This window comes from Rhea pennata, chromosome 2 (genome assembly GCF_028389875.1).
Source record: "Rhea pennata isolate bPtePen1 chromosome 2, bPtePen1.pri, whole genome shotgun sequence".
NCBI lineage: Eukaryota > Metazoa > Chordata > Aves > Rheiformes > Rheidae > Rhea > Rhea pennata.
The window spans coordinates 127,960,307-127,982,001 of record NC_084664.1 but is presented as its reverse complement, the minus strand read 5'-3'; the positions used below and the strand labels follow the sequence as shown (position 1 = coordinate 127,982,001).

The following is a 21,695-nucleotide window of genomic DNA, read 5'->3' as shown; positions in this document are numbered from 1 at the left end:
AAGTGTTCAAGCCAACAGTCAGTCAGGACATCCTTGTTTTTCCCAGAAGTACTTTCAAAATAGGTACAGTCCTTTACTGAGTGAGGTCAGAGCATCTGTACAATTCAATATGAGTGCTTAGATCGCCTGAATTTTCTTTCCATCTTCAGCTTTTCGCTAGAGCCTAGAGCAGTGATGAAGGTAATCCAGAACTCTAATTTGTGTTGGGTTGCTAGTGCAAAGCTGTGATTTACAGCTCAGGCAGTGAACTGTGAATTGCAGAATGACAAAACACAGAGATGAAAGACACTGTTTATAAGGCTAGAGAAATACCTATTTGGTAAACTTTGAAGTGAAGCCAGCACCCTGATGGGATTCCTCTGACCAAACTTAAACATCTGCAGGAGAGCTAATTTTCTATGCTCTGTTAATAGCAAAAAGAAAGAGTTACTTGTAGGATGTGACTCATCTAACCTAATGCAGGTGCTTAAAGCAAGTCAAATGAATTGCACCTAAAGAATGCTTATTTTTCTTTGTCAGTTAAAAAAGGAACATATGGTGACCATCGGTCTGATGGCAAGATGAATTGCAAATAATTGAAGTCTCCTCAGATGGAGATGTGAGAAGGATAATGCAATTAGTGTTTCCTATTTAGGTTCTTATTAGTTCATCTCTGGCCCAGGTCACCTGAACGTGGCTTGAACATAGTGAACTGGTTACATTCATCCTGCAGAAACAAAGGCACAGGGTAGGGTTCTGCTGCCTAAATACAGGCACCTCATTTATTTTAGGCACTGTAATGCCCTCTTGACCTCCATCTGCAACTTCTTCTGTGAAATCCTGAGTCATAACTGTCAGCCATGGAAGGATGTCATGGATACTCTAACATGCCTCAAATGGCATTAAGTATCTACATGTAGCAACTGAGTCTCTTAGACACTGTTAAAGATGGCAATCTTAGTTATAGCTATATTGAACACATGTATGCAGGTGTAATTACACAGGTCACAGGTGTAATGAGCATGGAAAGAAAAACATTTCCCTGTCAGGGGAGAGAAACACTAAATGGGGTGATGTAAAGCAGCTAGTACTTCTGAGAAAGACAGGAGTCTTGACTGGTCACAGCATCGTGGAGTTTGGCAGAGACCTCTGGAGATCGTCTGGTCTAGCCCCCTGCTCAGGCAGGCTCACCAAGAGCAGGCTGCCCAGGGTCATGTCTCCAGTCAAGTTTTGAATATCTCCAAGGACAGAGATTCCACAACCTCTCTGGGTAGTCATTCCCAGTCTTTGGCTACCCCTACAGTAATTTTTTTTTTTTAAGTGGAATTTCCTGTATTTCAATTTGTGCCTAATGCCTCTTGTGCTTAGGCTGGATACCACTGAGGAGAGTCTGGCTCTGTTGTCTTTACTCACTCCCCCCATCAGGTATTTATTCATGTTGAAACTAAAAGGTAGCCAAAAATGCTTTTTCTGATGTCATGAATTTTTGCTTGCGATACTTGCTTGCGGTACTGACATAGTAGTATACTCAGCATTTAGTGGCTTAAATCCAGCTTGTCAAAAATGAGAAGTTCTGTACTACTCACATCGAAGTGGCTTAAACTGTTGTACAAGAAACTGCTCTTTAATGAAGCAAGAGTTGCAAACTACATGGACGTGGTTGAGCACCAGCACTTTGGTAGCTCTACTTTGGTACCTGACAGCAATTTACTTTTCAACAGGTCATGCAGGTGCAAGTAGATACCTAGGTACCTTCTGAAGAATTTGGGAACCTACATGATCAGATTCTAGCTAAAAATTTGAAAACTGATTATAAAGTCCTCTGAAGAAAATGAAATGCACTTTAAATGGGTAGCAGTACTTTTAAAATGGAAAAATAGCCTTACTTGTAGCTTTAATATTATAATCAGGATACAAAGTCCCTAAATACTGTGTGAACTAGAGCTAGCATGAACATTGCTGTTTTTCTTCAACTGAATACCTGTTCTAGATACACAAGAGCAACAGGAAACCAGTGTATAGGACTCCTTTTTTTTTCCAAATAGGTATTCATCTTGTATTAACTTTCACAGTCAGAAAAAAAAATATAAACACTGGTCAGTTAATAATGCTTGTACAAAGGTGACCTACTGCAAATTACTGTTTTTATTTGTCATTATATAAAGTATAGCTATAGAATGTATATTCCAGGATGTTCTAGGTCTCTCACCCTGAGCTGTCACATAAGGCTGTGAACTGCATTAATATATATTGCCAATATGCTTTTGTGAGCTTGTGCCATATATTTACCATAATTGAGGCATTTGAAAAAGTATTCTGGAATCTTAGGGAGAACTGAGTAATTTTCTTTTTTATTCTCTCTAAAGTTCAAGTGTAAAAAAAAATTTAGGAACATTTTTCAGCAAATAAAACAATTGATGCATTTGGAAAGTAGAAATACAAACGAGACAGCAGAGTCCTTTGATGTCATGCCTTAGTGACATTGTCAAGATCAAAAAAGTGGTGGTGGTTGTTTAAGCATTAATGTTCCCTTTGAGTTGGGCTGAATTTAAGTTCTAGAAAGCCCAAGAGAGAGGTCTGACCTGCCTATTTTAGGACAGGTGGCAAAATAGCTTCTAGCCACAAAAAGAAGAGAAAGAGATTATTGCTGCTGTGGGATCAGGCAAATACTAATGCTTCAATTGGATCTGTCTTCATGCCACTCGGGAGGGCTGGGCATAGCATTTGAATCAATCAGTGTCTTGAATTTGGGAGTCACGCGGGCTGTAATGCATTTTCTAGATGCTCCAGGTTTTTTGGCTCTGTATGAAGAAGCAGCAGTGTGGGACCTGCACACAGAGTTTGGAATTAAATGGCTCCTAATCTGGCAGGCATCTGAGTACCAGTATGAGCAGAGTGGTATCTGGCTCTTATAGACACAAGGAAATTATTTCTGTAATGAGATGAGCACAGAGATGATCAGCTGTGGTCACAAAAGGCACCATTTGGCAACTGTGAGATTTCTCTCATTTGACTTTCTATTGCATGTGTGTTGGGCACTACTGTGATGACTCTGTGACTATTTATATTCCTTTTACTATAATGAATCAGACATAAACAAAACATAGGTAAAAGTATTAATAATCCTATTTAATATTTTATTCTGACAATCCAGAAGAGAATACAAACTGTTGTTATGATTTGAATTTTGTAAAATTTTCAAAGCCATATGATTAACTTTTGCTACCATATTCTAGAAATACGTAAATTGTCAGTTTGCATGATCTCTTGAATCAGCTACTTTTAATATTAGAATAGTCATAAACATTACGCATGTCACATTGCTCTAAAAAATACACAGTGAAGAATTTGGGGCAACTATATTTTCTTTAAAAACTTTGGTGTAAAATCTTCCCATTAAGCATGCAATTTTTCTGTTTAGACATCTTTATTTGTTTATTCACTTTTAATGAAAGTTTCAGGTATGAGAAGAAAAAAATCATTCACAGTCATGGTATTGAGTCTTGATCAAATTTTGCAGCATCAAAGCATGCCATTTATTAATTATTCTTATCAAAAGAGAAATGATATCTAATCTCACAAAATAGCTGGGGCTTAAATGGAGGTTACCATACTGAAGAACCAAGACTACAAACACATATAGGTAAATAAATTACCCTAATTTTAAAAGCTATCCATGAGAAAATTGCTTGTCTAAAACTGTACTATGCAATATGTAAATGCCTGGGATGGATGAGTCTACTGCTACCTTTTCAATTTTTGAAGTTCCCTTTTAAAAAGTTCCTAATTCACAAACGGTGATTTAACCCTAAAACTCATCGTCCACTCCAAACTGGGAGACAGCTCCTAGCCCAAAAGGCTATAAAGGAGGATAATGAATCTCTGTAACAATAAACACATCAGTTCTTCCTTCTATGGCACGGTGAGCAGACACTGAGTACACTTCTGAAAATAAATCTAAAACTTCCCAATAGTTTAAACTCCTTTTGTTACTGCAATAAATCCTGACACTCCACTTTCTCTAGCATTTATTCATTTGCTCTGCTGTTTTTTTCTCCATTAGCAGCAAAGGATAAACAATGTTTCTCACCTTAAAGTCAGAAACGAATTTAAGTAGACTATCCCTGAATAAGGTTCTACTTCAAGGGTGTAGACAAAGAGATAAATTGCAGGACTGGGACTCAAAATTCCGTTGTTGCTTCTTCATTGATCTTGGGTCACTCATGGAAGTTCTGCCCCTTAAACCCCTGCATCAGTAAAATGTAATTTATCTACTCACCCATCTCAGGATTTGTTACAAGCCTGGACAGAGCCTCACTCCTACAAACACTTGTGCAAATAACTGTTCATGTCACTAATCCATTAAGCAGTTGCACAAGCAATTTGCTCAAGGAAGACGTTAAACACTGACAGATCTCATGGTCTCTCAGGATCAGACCTTTAAGTTATTGAGTACCTTCAGCATTATGGATAGTAGCCAAGTGCCAAATATTCTGGAGTAATCTGAAATATAAGTAAATAAATAAAATGCAGTACTTAAAACATTTATTTTAAATGTGAAAATAGGCAAAAGCAAAGACCTTAAAATAAGGCAAAGGGATTCCAAGAAAGTTGCTATTTCTGAAGCAGTCTTTGTGACCATGTGCATATTCTTGCTTTCAGGTCTCAGTCTGTAGTGGAAGCTGGCACGCTGAAACATGAAGACCAGGGTGAAAATGAGAATACCCAGCCACTGTTGGCTCTGGACTGAGTTCCAAGTCACTGAACACCCACAACTACATTAACAGACTTCCACAGTATCAGAAACTCATAGAGCGCTTAACACACTTTGCACGCACACGTGCACACACACGTCTTGCTTGAAAACAGATCCTACTTCATTTTTCTAGACTAACAACTGTCATCAGCCATCTGTCTGTGCAGCCAAAGCTGAACAAAAATGGAGAAATTTCTATTGACATAAGATACAAAGGAAGACAAAGCAGGAGCCTATCCATAAACAAAGAATTTGTTTCCGCATTTTCTTTTTGATTTGTGGCACTAAAATATTGGAAATGATGGGACTGTATTTTTGCTTAAAGAAACTAGGGTGTGTCAGTTAAAGTTTTCCTGAAACCTCCAGCAGGGATGCTCAGTTTTACAGAAGCTAAGGTTAAATGTATTTTAAAGAAAAGCATCTCAAATTTAAACTGTGCACAGTAATTAACAGTTTTATTCAGAGGGCAGAAATAGCAGCAACTCCAGTATGTTTTAGTTTTATGGAAAGATTTGTGCTTCCTTTTTTAATTAAAAAAAAAAAAAAAGCCAATGTAATGCCATTCAACACAACACTTTCTGATTGCATCATCCACACTCCTTACTGGGGTCACTTAGTTCAGCACCCAGGAAAAATTATTCTTAACTTTTGAAGCCCTTATAAAACTGTCAGCTAAATGTAATGAGCTGTGTCGGCAGCAGACACACATAATTTGAAATGCAATTATTTAATTTTAACGATGTGCTTTTCCACAGGCAACTCTGTGGCCTGTTAGTAAGATATGTGTGTGTGCATGCGTGCGCGTGTGCATGTGCGTGTGTGTGTGTGTGAAGAGGGTAGCAGGGAGACTCATTGAACACATTCATCAGTGATTAATGGTTCAATCCAGATTGTTTCATTTAGGTCACAACTGCAAATGAAAGCTCATGGAAGCTCTGCAGAGCCATTTAACCCTCTTCCCTCCTGCAGTCAGTGGAAGGTGTAGCCAGAGGGGTGTGCTGATTGCAGATGTCGGCTGTGGTTAAAATGGAAAAGGAAAATTAGAATTAATTATTTAGTATAAGCTTCTGTTAGAAGGAAATATGAAAGAACAGAATGGAAGAACAGAAATGCCAAAGATCAGTTTGTTATTTCTCTATTTGCTCTATTTGCAAAAGAAGTCCCATCTTTTCATTGAAATGGAAACCAGATTAAAGAAATAAAAGAAAAATCGTTATCAAATTGCGTGTGCAGTGACTTTATTTCCTAAAACAGTTACAAATACTGTACACACATTTTGTTTTCAATTTAATTGTCATACATTGGCAATCATTAGAGCAAGTGGTTGGCACCAGCATGTCAAAGTAGCATAAACCATATATATATATGTGTGTGTATGTATATATATATATATACATATATATATATATAATGAGATGATAATGGGCACCATAATGGTTTTTAATATGCTTCTGGAACACCCACTGAATTCCTAAGTGAGACACTAAGCTGATGACAGAGTTCAGCTGGACATGGTTAGCCCTAATGAATGGGGTAACAAAATGTCCCCTCTGTCTACCACAATACTTTATGCCTCCACTGAGCAGAAGGGACATTCTGCCAGATCCCATTTAACATATATGGGATTTATCTGCTAGATTCGCACAGAACAACCCAATTCAGAATAATTCTTCTTCCACAGCAGTATGTTATTGATACAAAGCCTGGCCTCCATGATACACAGCAACTCGTTAAGACAGTGGAAGCTCTCAGCAGGGAAATAGAGAAGTCAGTAAAAGAGGCAGACATGTAGAAGCTTGCAGAAACATCAAACAAATAAGACATTGAGCCCATTTATCTTTGGGGTTTCTTCCATTCCCCTTCTCCTAACATGAGCACCTGCTGTAGAACTAGGTTGTCCTCTCCTTGTGACAGGATTCAACTCCCTTTCCTTCCCTAGGCTCATGAAGTCCTACAGAAATAAAGTTTTGCACTAGAGAAGTTGCTTAAAGCAGAAATATATATATATATATATATATATATACACACACACACATGACATTGCATACTATACTGCAGCATTAACAAAGAGATACTTTGGGTTGCAATTTTCTCTTTCTACTGCCATTGGAATGGTGCTCTCACAAGAATACTCATCCAGGATTTTGTAATCACAAGTAAGAGAGAAACAACACTAACACAATCTCAAATGGAAATCTTTGTGACCACCTGTAACAGTCACTGTTTATTCAAGGGGGAGCTGTTATGCATTAACAGTCTGAATATCACTGAGATCTAGTCCTTGAGGATTAAATCTCAAAAAGAGTTAGAATTAGTTAAACTAATTAGTAAGTACTAGTCAAGCCTTACAAATAGGAGACTATATTGCCCTTCTCTATCAGTTGTCCACTGTAAATAAATATGAAGAACAAAGTATCTAAACTGAAATTGTTATCCATTAAAAAAAACCATTTTCATTCATTTCTTCCATTGAAAGACTTTTTCAGGATGGAATATGGGTTGACAAATAGAAACACCTAAAGTGATATACCACTTACAGAATAGTTTGCTACATATCCTCACCATGTATATAGCTAAACCAATAACAGTATCTTAAAAACATACATATATATATATATGTTGTCAGCTCCTTGACAGGTAAGCATAGAGTAGAATCACTTCAGTGTTACAAGAGTTGTTCATAATCCACCTTATCACATTCAAGGCACTTAAGATTCTAACAGCCCAATATGTCACTACACAATTTAATAAACATACTACCTTGGCATACACACATTTTGTGTTGATTGCTTTGATCTATTTGTCAATTGTAATCTGAAAAGATAAAGTACAAGACTTCAAAGGCACAACAAAACAATCTGAAGCACAGCATGATTTTTTTATAAATAAAACTCCAAAATGTTTACCGCTCCTTTGCTAGGAAGTGTTTAGTGTGAGCTATAGAAACTACAATGCATTATTAATACAAATATTCCTACAACATAAATTTTGATTTAAACATTTCTTGATTCATTCTTTATAAACTACTATGTCTGTTTTACAGAATTACAAAATATTTCATAATTTGTACTGCTTGATCATGTTACAGAGACACAAAATACAATCTCTGACTAAACCACGATCGAGAGATTATTTTTATTTTTGCCATGAGCAATAATGAGTACCTTATTTCCAGTTTTGCATATGAATCTCCTAAAGCTTTGCAACGGTATTTTTATATTTTCTAAACTCATACAAATCTTTTCAGTTTTCATACAACGCTCAACTGTGAATTGTTCCTTTTTGTAAATGACAGTTTCAGTGTAATTTTTGATACAGACAACAAAATAATGCCTAATTATCATAGCTATCTAAAACTGATTCTTGATCAGAGAGAGGTTTTCAGTGTGTCTTATTTATTTTTAATAGTCAAAAAGGAAATTAAAGTGCACAGTTCCAGAAACTAGTTACAGCAATTTATGGCACAATTACCATGTGTTCTGTGGCATTACAAGATTTAATTACTTAATAAAACACAAAATCTGAAAAGCATTTAGTTTAGGGGAATGCAAGGCTCTTATCAGTATTTTGCATCAGCAAATGTGATATTCTCTTCTGTAGCATATGCTGTAGTGCATACAATACTCGGGTACCATGATGTAGTCTCCTAGCAAAACAAAACTATCAAAAATTCAGTGCTTTTCTGAACCACAAAGCCAAAGCTGCAGAGACTTTAAGTAACCTTTCTGGCTCCTTGCTTAGTACTTGTCTCTCACAAGCCCTCAGTAACGATGCCACAGGCTTGGTAACGCTAAGCACCCTAACATGCCTGGCACAAGAGTAGAAAAGAGACTGCCATAAACATCTTCAGTGCAACCTTGCGTCTCTCCCCCCTGTTAAGGTTAATAGCTGAGGGGCCTGTACCCTCTGTCTCCCACAAAACAGTACAGTGCCAAAAGGCCAGCAAACTGCTTAAATACCCAAACAGATTTTTTTCTTGAAAAAAAGGTCATTTTACCACATAGGAAATTCAAAATAGCAAATACAGAGTATATTGTAAACTATACTGGGATAAGATTACTTCAATAGTTTCATAAATTTCAAGACAGCAAGCACACTGTTAGCTCATTGAAGGGATTATTATACCACTCTGTAGGATGCTGGTAGCAGAATACAAGTTAATAACTTGAAAAAAGCTCCCCAAGCTCTTTGCTCTGCTTCCTAGCAGGAATCCAAGTTAGACCTTGTTTGTCTGCTCTTAGCTCAAGAAATTCTTCATAGATTTTTTCCTGTTGAACAACCACCCAAGGTCAGCCTAGAAGAGCTCCTGAAAGGAGCTTCAAAGCCTGGCTGGCTAGAAAAGGGTTATCATAACACAAACTTTAGTAATGATAAGAAGATCAGCAGCTCACCATATAATCCTCAGTTCTGTCAAGTACCTTCCGATCCACATCTACAGTTGTCATTTTGTTCAGCATCTTCCAAAATCACATTATAAAACTGAAGGTTGTATGCTAACTAAGGGAACTACTTTGTTTTAGAAAAACCACTAGGAGGTCAATAATACAAGTTTCTGATTACATTTCCAGGAAGACAAGAGAAGGCCACATTCGGCAAAAATGAAATCTACTTATACAGTCTATTTTTTTTTTTTTTTTTTTTTTTTTTTGCTAATAGCTAGAGAAGCACTTATACATACATTGCTTTTTAAAAATAGTGGTTGATTAAAGCAGAAGATCTATTCATAATTACGATAGAAAAATACAGTTACTCAGGTAGAAAAATACAAAAGCACACAACCCATTCACATTATCTACAGTTGATTATATATGGACATGCTTTATGCCTAAAGCAGTTAGCATTACAACTGCATAACTGATTTTCAAAGTTGATTGTGTGCATAAGTTTATAAATATCATAAACGTTGATAAAATAAAAACCTGGTAAATATTTCTGGGATGTAGGATTGCAAATCTTGTGCCTGAATGTGGCCAGGCCTGTGACTGACCAATTGTTTTCATACGCATCACACAGGTATAGCAAAAACATCTACATATTCCAGAGCTTGAAAATCTAGACCGACTGCTCTTAGGCTGACAAGATTTGTGTTTTGGAACTTGCAGCAAAACAATACTATCATATCAGTGCTGAATGAGTATGAAACAAAATAATTTTTAAAAAATTTTTCTTTTAAGTCCTTTGTCACTGTAGAATGTCTTTTTCATATCTTCTAATCGTTAAAATACTAGTATTTTCCATATGCTGGCAAGTTAATCCTGCATGGTTCTATCTGCATACTCCAAAGAGTTAAAGTTCCTCTGTTCTTCACATCAGAAGTAGCCCCTTAAATAGCAGGCAAGGTACGTCTCTGTTGTGCTGTTAACTCCGGGTGCCACACATCAACAATGAATATCAGGCGATAATTTTCAGCATCCTGCCATACTTCATGTTCAAAAGAGTCATCAAAGATAAGGACTTTCCCTTCTTCCCAGGTTCTGCAACAGAAAAGAACATCCTTTAGAGTAATATTTGAAGTGCCATGGAGTGGGCACTTGTCTGGCTATGCATCAGCTCTGAAGATGTTCTTTTATATATGAGAATGAGTTAATCAGTTTGTGTTGCACAGTCAGGATTTTAGTATCCAATAAGAAGAGATTAGAATATTAAGGGAAATAAACTACAGAAAGATCTGTCTAATGGACCTTCAAATTACTGATGGATTGTTTTTTTCTCATTCTACATAGTTATGCCCACATGTGCTCATATACATATCCAGACATTTGCAATATCTGTTATTTATATACTCTAAGGATTGGAGTCTAATAAGCAGAGAACATTTGTCAGCCTCATTGGAATAATATTGGTAGTAAGCAACTCTTCTCCTTCTCTAATCGAATACATATATAATGAGCAATGGAAACCAGGGGAATGATATCAGCAATATGGTCTGAAAATCAGTAACATTAAACAAATTTGCTTTTTTAAAAAATAAGAACAACAGAATTAGGCCTTGATCATTCTTTACAAATTTAGGGAATGTGAACAGTCTTATCGTATAAATTTGGTCAAAGTACAGAGCCTAAGAATTTTTCTTCAGAAGAAGGCTGCAACGGCATACTGCATGCTGAGACAATTATACTGTTAAAGCTGAACTGAAAGAGTAAGTACTCATAACAAACCCCCTCTGCTTGCCAAGCACTGCTTAGGCAGAGCGGATCACTGAACTGACGCAAGTACTCTGTGTGAGTGTTTGCGACTGGAAGCATTGCTACATGACTACATTTAAAGGCAACGGCAATAGGGCAATATATGAGAGAGGTATTAACTGTTAGAAGAACCTATATTCTTTTCAATTATATGAAGTGTAGAATCACAAAATAATTTAGGTTGGAAGAAATCTCAGGAGGTCACCTGGTCCAAACCTCTGCTCAAAGTAGGACTTTGCAGTTGTGAAATTAGATCTGTCTTCAAGGTTAGATCAGGTATCTTAGCTTCTTGTCAAGTTCTGAACATCTGCAAGGATGGAGATTCCACTATTTCTCCAGGAAACCAGTTCCAATGCTTGACCAACCTCACTGTGAATTATTATTTCTTCTATGTAGACAGAATTTCCTTTGCTGCCACTTTTGTCCATTGCCTTTCAGCCTAGGACTGTACATCTCCAAGAAAGCCTGGCTCTGTCTCCTGCATAATTCCCCTTTATTAGCTGAAGACAACAATTAGACCCTGTCTCCTTTGTCTTTCTTTTCTTCAGACTCCCAACCGGCTTTCACAGCCTTTCCTTGTACATCATGTGCCCCAGGCCCCTAATCATCATTTTATTTTTAGTCTTCCACTAGATACATTCCAGTTTATCAGTACCTTTCTTGTACCAGGGAGCCTAAAACTGGACATAGACTGGACTCCAGATGTAATGTTTTGAGTGCTGAAGAGAGGGGGAAGATCGCTTCCCTCAAACTTCTTCCTACTCACTTGCTAATGCAGTCCAGTATGTGTTTAGCTTTCACCACTGCAAGAGCACACTACTCATTTGCGTTCAGCTAGTCAGGACCCCTAGTCCTTTTCTGTGAAGTTGCTTTCTAGGCTGTCATCACTCAGCTGGTACTGTTGCAAGGGCTTATTCACTCTGTTACAGGTGTAGAGCTTTGCATTTGCCTGTGCTGAATGAACTTCATGAGGTTTCAGTTGGCTCATTTCTCTCCAGCCTGTTGAGAACTTGATTCATAATTTTGAAAGCAGTCTTAATGCCTGGTTAACTGCAGTCTTGGCACTGCAAAATCAGTATATGGTCAGTGACCGTTAGTGACCCAGTCAGAACATCGTAAGAAGCCACTGCTTTAGCCATTTGTTGCCGCCTTTGAGATGCTCAGTCTCACCTACTGCAACTTGACACAGTGACTGTGTGTTACATGATTTGTCTATAGTAAAGTCAGGCAATGGAATGAGCAAAGCAAATTCCTTTTGCATTGCAGTAGGCTAGAAGTATGCATCTGATTATTCATCCTGTCTCACCTGAAGGGGTAATAACTAAAAGCAAACGAGATGTTATTTCCTAAAGCCACTCTACAATGATCACATAACAATCAAACTTTTTAACAGGATTCCTGAGGAAGTAAGACAATCCACGAGGATGGGTCCCTTTCAAGTGAATTAGGAACTGTAAACAGTAGTGATGATAAAAAAAACAAAGATCTTGCCATCATACAGGAGCATACATTCTATTGAATTCATCCACATGAAAAGAAATGTCATTATTTCAAAAACAAGGTGAAAATGAGATTTGAATTTCTATGTATTTTTGAATGTTTAACTTAGCAAAAGAAAAATATTAACCACCAAAATTTATAGAGTTGTGCTGGAGAGTTCTGAAGAGAAAAAAACGCAATCTTTAAAGCATATTTTTGGCAAGAATGGATAAACCAACAAGCACAATCTAGTGAAAAAGTTACACTGGCTGGTAGGTGGACATCGGCTTTAAAGGCCCACATAAGGAGCCGTTAGCAGATTTTAAGTATGATTGTGTATTTTTTTCTACTACCATCACAGCTATGTGATAAACAAAGAAAAGTTTTAAGTTATACAGATTGAAGTTCCTACTTCTGCACAAAGGTTACATTGGTATTATTCAAATCAAAAGGAGTCAACCATTTACCATGGTATAATGTGGTAAAGAATTGAGCCAATTTGATTTTTTATTAAATCAAGTCCGAAAAGCCCTACACTAAATAACATGAAAGTGTAGCTCAGTCAAATACAGTAAAACCTCAAATCATCCAGATAAAGTAGCTGGGGAGGTTAAAATAGGGATCTGTTATTTGCATCATAATGGGATGGACGATTTTGCACAACAAAGAAAAAAGTCATAAAGTTTACAGAACTATTAGCCCTTTGTGGATCACTGACCAAACCCACCATTAGAATGCAAATAAATAGTTTCCAGACACCTTCATTGTTTGAAAAGTCCTGCAGAGTGGGACCATAGGGACAATATTATTCTGCTATGGTGCTTAGCCACTTCAAGACAGAGTTCTGTATCATCTACAAGGCTTTCATGTAACCTGTCACAGCTGGGATTTTAGAATAACTTCTGTGTAGGGTTATAACTCTATATTTTCATTTCAAAACAGGATTATCATCTCTGTCAGAGATGTTCGATTTTGATAACTAGATATTATTTACCTACCATTTTTGTGCATTGTACACTGAAGTTTACAGAGCTGAGAGTTCATTATGGCCCAAACACCTAACTATACTGCAGCTGCACTGAATAACAGTGCGGGGTACAAGCTCACACCAGCTGAAAAAAGACTCTTCTGCAAGTAAACAAGTAACTCCTCTTTCTTGAGGTAGGGGAATAAAAAAAACCTTTCATTTTCATTTGTGTATGTACTTTGAATGCTCTCAGAGAAAATCCTGTCTTTGATGCTGAATGTATAGCTCTTGCCAAAGTCAACTGGAATTAACACACGCTAGCACAGGCCAGAGTCAGCTTGAATGCGAGTTTTACATTTCAAGCGAGGGAGTTTGATGTGTACAGAATGAGCCAGATTCAGCAGCCTAGGGACTGAAGTGCTCTGTCTGCATACCAGCAGCAACAGACATTTCTCCACTCTGCCCTGCCACATCCCTGCTGTTGAGAGACTGTTGGTACCAAGGGAGGGATAGTTCATTTTCCGCACCACCATCCCTTCTGTTCAGACTAAAACAAATAAGGGTGTCAGCCATAATAATGGATAGTGAGCTGTGAGCACCTGCTCCCTCGGAAGGGGAACAAAACCACCACTTTGTTCACAAAGGTCACTGAACAGCCATCTGATGGTAACGCTTTTCAGTCACCACTGACCTGAATCACAGTAATGAATAAAAGGGAAAGACTCTACATCTCACTAGTAGTCCTCTAAGCCTTTTAGCTACTCCTCCTTCCACTCACATGTCTGTCTTTAACTTATTTTGGATCTTGGTTTGGAATGCTGGAAGCAAACATTCAGGCTGTAATATAGACTAGGTAAGGCTATGACAGATCATTAAATGAGCTAAACGTTGGCAGGAATCCTAACACCTCTGTAGTGACATCATCTTGGCTATTAATAGTTGCATAGTCCTTGCCTCAAAAGTTCTAAAGATTTCCAGTTGCTGCTGTTTTCAAACGTTCTGAAAAAAAATCTTTCTGATCTATTGCAGTCATGCAGTTGTGACTGTCATTTTGTTTTGCAATATCAAATATATCTGTACAACAGTACCATGAACAGAATCCAAATTTAAATTTTGTTGCACTCAGATGCATATAGGCAAGACATAACATCTTCCAAAAATGTACATATAGCTATTAAACAGCTCCACATAAGTTTCAGAAAATGAAGTCTGTAAGGAAATAGTAATATAGATAATACTATACTTTTCTAGCTTATTTAATAATACCGTGTAAACACCCATCACATTCGAAGTTCAGGATTTTCTCATATTTCCCAGGAGAGGATATTCCCTGACTGTAAATGTCTAGGTTATTGCATTTTGTTTTGCTTTTTCAATGAGCAAACAGAGACAAAATAGGTTTTCAAATCAGCATAATTTTTCCCTAAGGAGTAAGAATTCTTACTCAAAATGTACTATAATGAAACTTGCTTACCAGTGTAACTCATTGGGCCAAAACCATCACAGCTGTAAATCAGCTTCAACTAGAATATATTTAACCGAATTATACCATATAACACTATACAGGAATCATGCCTCAGTGATAATATCCTGCTGTTACAGTGGTGAAAATATAGGCATAGCTTAGTCTCAACTTCTGCTGGATATGCAAAGAATTCTAAGTAAAAAAATAAAAACAGATAAAGGAAGTTGGTGATTATATTAGACGGACATTGTAAAAGTAAACATAGAAACTTCACAGACAAAAACCAATGCTATTTCCAAGTGACAGAAGAGAAGAGTAGTTCTGTCTCCATAGATCACTTTGGAATTGTTTGGCAACTAACATTTATATATTTGTTCCAAGAGTTAGGGAGCATACTGTTTGTTTAATAAAACATGTTATACTTCCTTATTGGTATATGCATTCCAACCTATTTTCAGGCTTGGGAAAGAGAGGCCTGGGGGGAAACAAACGAAAAAGAAAACACCTTACCTGTTCTCTTGGGCACATCGAATTCTGCAGCCTTCTTTAGGTATCACCAAACCCAAATGCATCCTCAGTCTACAATTGGTGGGCCCTGTGTGAGGCCAGACGTGAGTCCCTGGATGCATAACGGAATACTTGATCTGCAAAAAAGAATCAGAGGCCAATCAGGTTACTTTCACTAGCCTTGCACTAAGAGCCCAGAACTTCACCTCTCACCCACAATGAGAACAAGAGTGCGACATCACTTTGTGTTAGGGTACCAGCCACAATTGAGCTTTCTCATATCCCAAAGACATTCAACACTACAAAAAATGTGTTGTTTGGTGTGTAGGTGTGTGTGTGGGGGGGTGTACACGTGCAAGAGAGAGAGAGAGAGAGAGAAAGTACACCTTTCCTTTTGTTTAAAACAATCAGGATTAATTTCAACCTACAAACAATTAGCTCCTAACTACAAGCAGAAAAATATCTTCTTTCATGTCAAAAGATGCTCTTGTCATTTAAAGGGATGCATCATGGCTAAATTCAGCCCAAGTCCTATGTTAGGCAAAATGACTGGCAGGTAGCCTCTCTCAGAAGACAATGGAGATGTCAAGGTTGCAGGCAATCTTGGTTGCAGCAATCACGATATGGTGAAGTTCAGGATTCTGAGAGGAGGAATCAAGGAAAAAAACTTGTGATCCTTCAGAACTCTGGAATTCAGAAGAACAGACTTGGCCTACTCAGCGATCTGCCTGGAAAAAGCCAGTCAAAGGCGCTAAAGAAAGGAGGGGTCTAAGAGAGCTGGTTGATTTTTAAGGTTCAACTCCTCTGAGTTCAAGAATGGTCTATTTCAATCTGCAGGAAATCAAGCAAAGGTAGCAGGAGTCCTGTATGGATGAACAAGGAGCTCTGAACTACATTCAGACACAGAAAGGAAGCATACAAGAGATGGAAGCAGGGATGGATGACCCAGGATGAATACACAGACACTGAGAATGCAGAAGATGGGGTTAGGAAAGCTAAAGCCCATCTGCAGTTGAATCTGGTGAGGGATTGAATGTCAACAAGAAGGGTCCTTCCTATCCCCAATTATTCTGTGAATCAATGACAACCCAATGAACAGGAAATGTGAGTATCATCTGGCAGTGGTGAGAAGCATCCATAACCTCCTATCAACTGAGAAATCTGCACAACTGATTGAGACAGGATAACTTCAATAAATCTTGTGGTATAAGGTGTTACGTGTTCTCCAACTATAGCAAAGTCAGCAGAAGAGAGTATCTGTCTAATGCCTTAGAGGTTTTAGTTTATCAGCCATTTGAGGTTTTAGTTTATCAGCAGTTTCCTAGGACAGCAAGTGATCAGCTATAGTGGTCAAGGTGAACACAGATGTTCCATTCAGCTGTCAGTGCTACAACGAGATGTGTTAGCTTGACTCCCTGCCAGACACTAAAATAACTCAAATAACTGCTAGTGCTGGCTATGCAAGATAGTTACTAATATTACAGCTAAATAATTTTATAATGGCAACATAATAGTATTCTGGAATGATGTCATGTATGTTATTTTTCTGCATAAATCAGTCTAGATATATCTGTGAATTATATGTATATTCTGTACTCAAGCACTATATATAATACATAAATATTTCTAAACTACAGTCATGTCATGTTACAGCTGTAAAGTGAAACTCTGAACAGAGTTAAGAAATGCCCAGAATTAAAAGTAACTCTGATATGTTCAGTTTTTTGCTGTTTTTAAAAGTGTGATACTATCTTTAATAATATGATCACTTGCTATTGTTCTATACAGTCTCTCAGCTGCATTGAGTAGATAATTAATCAGTATTTCTTTCTAACTTTGTCAGTATGCAAGGTGCCAAAAGTTACTTAATGTAAATCATCCAAATAGTGCCTCTACCACAGAGTTCTTGATTTCCTTGCTTTTTTATCCTAATTTCCTTTCCTGTTTTTCTTTTGTTACATGAATGATTTTTTTTCTTTGCAATATTTTCTGAAGGTTAGGTGATATTTTTTATTTATTTTACCTCTAAGAATCTGAGGCATGGCTAGTATAAGGCCAAAATTGTCCTAGACATCCTCGAAGACTAGATGTAAAACTTAAGACCTCTAGGCCATCACTTTTCAAACTATTTAATATTTTATATGTTCAAAATATCTTTCTCCCGGATTACAGTTGTAGCTGTGAATACACAATACTTCTGCAAACTGTGTCCCAGCGATAACATATGGGGAGACAAAAAGTGATGAGCAAAATAGTAGCTGACAAATAAAACTGACTTTCTGAGATAGTACCCTTTTTTGGCTATGGATGTCAGACACCAGTATTCTTGTGGTCAGCTACACTGACTGTGATACCCTCTCTCATCAGTTACTGTTTACTACAAATAGCTTTTCAAACAAATCAATGAAACAATAGCTCATTCATTCCCAGAACACTAGCCATCAGTTTCTGCCCATCAAAAAGCAAAGCCTGATAGAAGAGATAAACACTTACACCCAAGTCTCTGAATTAGGATTATGCTATCATTAAATTGTGTTTTTCTAACTTTCCCATTCTTACTTTTGCAACCTGAAAGATATTTTAACCTATTAATTAAGGATATAATATAATAATTTACTCAAAAAAAGTAATGAACAGTGAAAAATTCTGTCCTATAGATTCACATGATATCCATACTGGGCCATCCAGCAGGGTTTGTACATGTGATCCACCACATATAACTTGACTGTATGATTTAGCAAGGCTAATTTGTAGCAGAGCAGTTAGTATAGATCAGACTTAAATTTTGTTGGCATCCAAGGCCACAGCTCATGGATTTGAAGTTTTCTTCCTCTACCTTGAGAAAGGAAGCATGAGATAGTAGCACTGCTGTTTGGCTTCCATTAGGTACTTCTGTCTGGGGTAGACGAATAAAGTTCATCTCAGTGAGAATCTGGCTCACTGAAATAATTTTGTCAAAGTTAAGGTCAGATACAAAGAATCATAGAAATATTCAGGTTAGAAAGGATCAAGGATCTAGTCTGACTCCCTGCTCAAAGCAGGATCAGTTATTGGGTCAGCCCAGGTTCCATATGGCTATGGTTCAATAAATTATTTCTTGTCAGTTGACCCATGGCAGCTAACCATTTACACGCTATGGGCTCGCAGCAAATGTAAGATAATACAGCTCAACCAAAAATTCCATAGAAAGGCTTCAGCTATGTTTTACCACATATTTGCCAAGGGTTAAAACCGGGCATATTTTTATTGTCTTAACTTCACTATGTTTCTGAGACATTCTTAAATATATCAAGGTAATGCATCCCTCTGCACACATTCCTCAACATCACTTGCTCCCAGCATTACGAAATTATAACAAAATGAAAAATTTTGCTAAATACCTGCCCTCTTCTGCAACCAGTAGCTTCTGGGAATCTTTCCAGTAAAGCACAGGTTTTTGGAGCACCTTTACAAGCATTCTCATTTTTTCTTCCTAGTGAAAATAGTTACTAAAGCATTAGTGAATGCAATAAATGAACATCCCTATGTTTTCTACATTTTAGAATAGTAACAAAGCTGTCAAAGAGCTAACACAAAAAGACAGGTAAATATTATTATTCTCATTTTACAAATCATGAAAACGAACTACTGATACTTAGGAATATCAGAGCATCCTGCAGCACCTTCGCTTTTAAATTATTTATGGAGAAGAGCAGACTTCCTATTATTTTCAAATACGATTATTGAAGAATGATCATTAATTAGGCTGTATAGGAAAAAGGTCAAAAATGCCACCAACAGAATATCATTTTGACATCAGATTATATTTTGATATATCTTGCTTATAATATTTTAGCTTTCAGCAGTCTTTAATATGTAAAGTCCTATAAGAAGTTATGGACATTCCAATAATTGGGACTCCCACTTTACAGTTCAGGGACAGAGCAGCAGGCTTATTAAAGCTCATATTCTTAATAAGCTCATATTCTTTTCTTCATATAATTTCTGAATGATAGTGTCTCACCTAGCTGGCATCCAATATTAAAGATACATCTTCTCCCACTCTCCCGTCTTCGCTCAAGCTGATCTGTGCTATGCATTACCCATTACAAAATTACTCCAGTTTTGACCAGCTTGCCAAGAGAAGAATACGGTCTCAAGGGATTCTTAGAAGTGTTTGAGGGAACATGGTTTAGAATAAAGAATTCATGCTCACTGTTGCTGGGGTCCCAGACACTGTTTTATTAGCATCCTTCTTTCACAGACTTAAATGACAGATTCAGTAATTTAAAAAACAATTCTGGAAAAACTATGTTGCTATTCCTTATTACACAATATTAATGTGAGAGTGAAGTAGGGGAAGAGGAAGAATTACCAAATGTCTTACCTTGCTGCCATAAGGTAAACTGACTCCAGTCTCCCTTTTCTCGTAGATTCTCATCTTCAGGCAAGAAGAGGCTTCTTTTTTTATCCATCACAGCAAGCCCCTCATCCCGAATGAGCTTCCAGTTTTTTTCTAAGGACTGTTTTGAGAGCCATATTACTGCAGTGAGAACTCGCTTTATGTGGATTTAGTGCCTTTTTATTTTTCCCTGCCATTTTTAACTTTCTAATTTAAAAGCACTAACAAAGAGTTCATCATCATTATCAAGTTTCCTTATATTCAATTTCCTTCTGACATCTGAAGGCTATAAAAACAATTTTTGCATCATTCTTTAGATTCAATTACATTTGTATCATAAAATTTCAATAATCCCCAACCTCTTTGCAGACTAGGCCTCACTTTAATTTGCTCTTTGATTACTGTGAGAGCTATTTAACAGTTTATTTTATATTGCAAGCTAACAAGAGTATTGATCTTCTCAAATGTAGCACACTATTACCTGAAAGCACTCCTGAGACAAGAAATCCACTAGCATAACCTGAAACTCAAAATGTCAACAGAATGTCACAGTTGAAAGAGGACAAATGTAAACATGCCACTATAGTTGACAGTTATGATTTAAACCTTCAAAAAGGTTTGCAAAGATTCACTTGCACATTCTGATCCCATTGAAAAACATCAATTACTTGAAATTCCAGGTAAAAATTTATGAATACACTCATTAAAAATAAGTAAACCACTTTGTGCTTCATGCATACCAAAATCATAAGACTATAGATGTAAAAGTTCTGTTCTTCTCTGCTGCCTTAGGATATTATAAAGAATTTGGTATGTTAGAAAACTATATTCTAGCAATAATAAGTCATTTTAATGGTACAGTAATATAAATGAAACAATCCACAGAGTAACAATGGCATTCAATAATAATGAAGTGACTTCCCTTTCCCAGCTGCTTGCTTTATTCACTAAATCTTATTTTGGATGAATACGTTGCACTTTTCTTTGTGCTCCTGAACAAGCACTTCTGTAAGGCATTCTCAATCCATTTCATACAGAAAATGGGCTAAGGTATGTGTCCACATTGCTTCTTTGCATGATAAGTAAAGCTGAATGAAACTCAAAAGCCTATGTTATACTGTCAGATTAGAAGATATAATTGCCCCTTTTTAGTCTTAAAAATCCACATGGTTATTATCCTTCCTCATTTCAGTTAAACAGTCGCATTTTCTACTTTTTTTTTTCCATTAAAAGGCAACAGCAAAAGACAGCAGATCCTACAAAACAGGTTTTACCTTGATACACCATAAAAGACTTAGAAAGCAAAGTTACTAACAGAACATACTTTCTATAACAAAATGACTAACTCCCACAGGAACATTTTTAGATAGGTAGTTTATGAAAATTAGGATTAAAATTCCAGTATTACAGTACTTTTTTTTAATTGCTAGTGGATTGTATTATCTCTCATCAATCTGTATAAGGTGAGGAACACTTATCATTTTTCCTGATGCATTCATTCCGTTCTCTCTCTCTGTTGGATTTCCACGACACTCCCTTAACAATGAATATTAGGGAGAAAAGTTTTCAACAATATCTGTGGAAAACTGACTTTTCTATATTGCAGGAAAAAAGAGCAGACTGAAAATTCTCACCTAATCATAGATAAGTATTTCACCTGCACAGGTACTGGTTTACTGCTACCATATCTACAAATGAAAATACCCGCTTGAGGAGCTGATTTTGCACTGGCTGGGGAAGAGAAAGAAATTAATAATTTTGTCACCTCTGATACTTCAGAAGTGACAAAGGCTGAAAGTCAATCTGTGAAGTTGCATGTGTCTCCTTTCCTTTTAAGGCTCTTTCCCTATCACATTGGAGCCAAAATGATTTGAATATCATTGATTTTGACCTAACTCCTGAACGATTTTAGATATAACTTCCACTGAAATCAATAGTGCCTCCACACCCTCAAGAATCTGGACCTGTCTTTAAAC

General features: G+C 37.0%; 2 protein-coding genes across 2 annotated transcripts in view; one reads left to right on the top strand and one right to left on the bottom strand.

The window, feature by feature from the left end:
* The window catches only part of CLVS1 (clavesin 1), a 92,607-nt gene extending 86,523 nt beyond the window's left edge, over positions 1-6,084 (top strand). The window contains exon 5 of the mRNA XM_062570330.1: positions 4,642-6,084. Within this exon, the coding sequence (XP_062426314.1) occupies positions 4,642-4,729 (88 nt within the window). The 3' untranslated portion in view covers positions 4,730-6,084. The remainder of the gene's footprint in view (positions 1-4,641) is intronic.
* The window catches only part of ASPH (aspartate beta-hydroxylase), a 115,481-nt gene continuing 99,731 nt past the window's right edge, over positions 5,946-21,695 (bottom strand). The window contains exons 24-27 of the mRNA XM_062570331.1: positions 19,705-19,840; positions 18,719-18,810; positions 15,342-15,475; positions 5,946-10,209 (exon numbers count right to left, since the gene is read on the bottom strand). Of these exons, the coding sequence (XP_062426315.1) occupies positions 10,059-10,209; positions 15,342-15,475; positions 18,719-18,810; positions 19,705-19,840 (513 nt within the window). The 3' untranslated portion in view covers positions 5,946-10,058. The remainder of the gene's footprint in view (positions 10,210-15,341; positions 15,476-18,718; positions 18,811-19,704; positions 19,841-21,695) is intronic.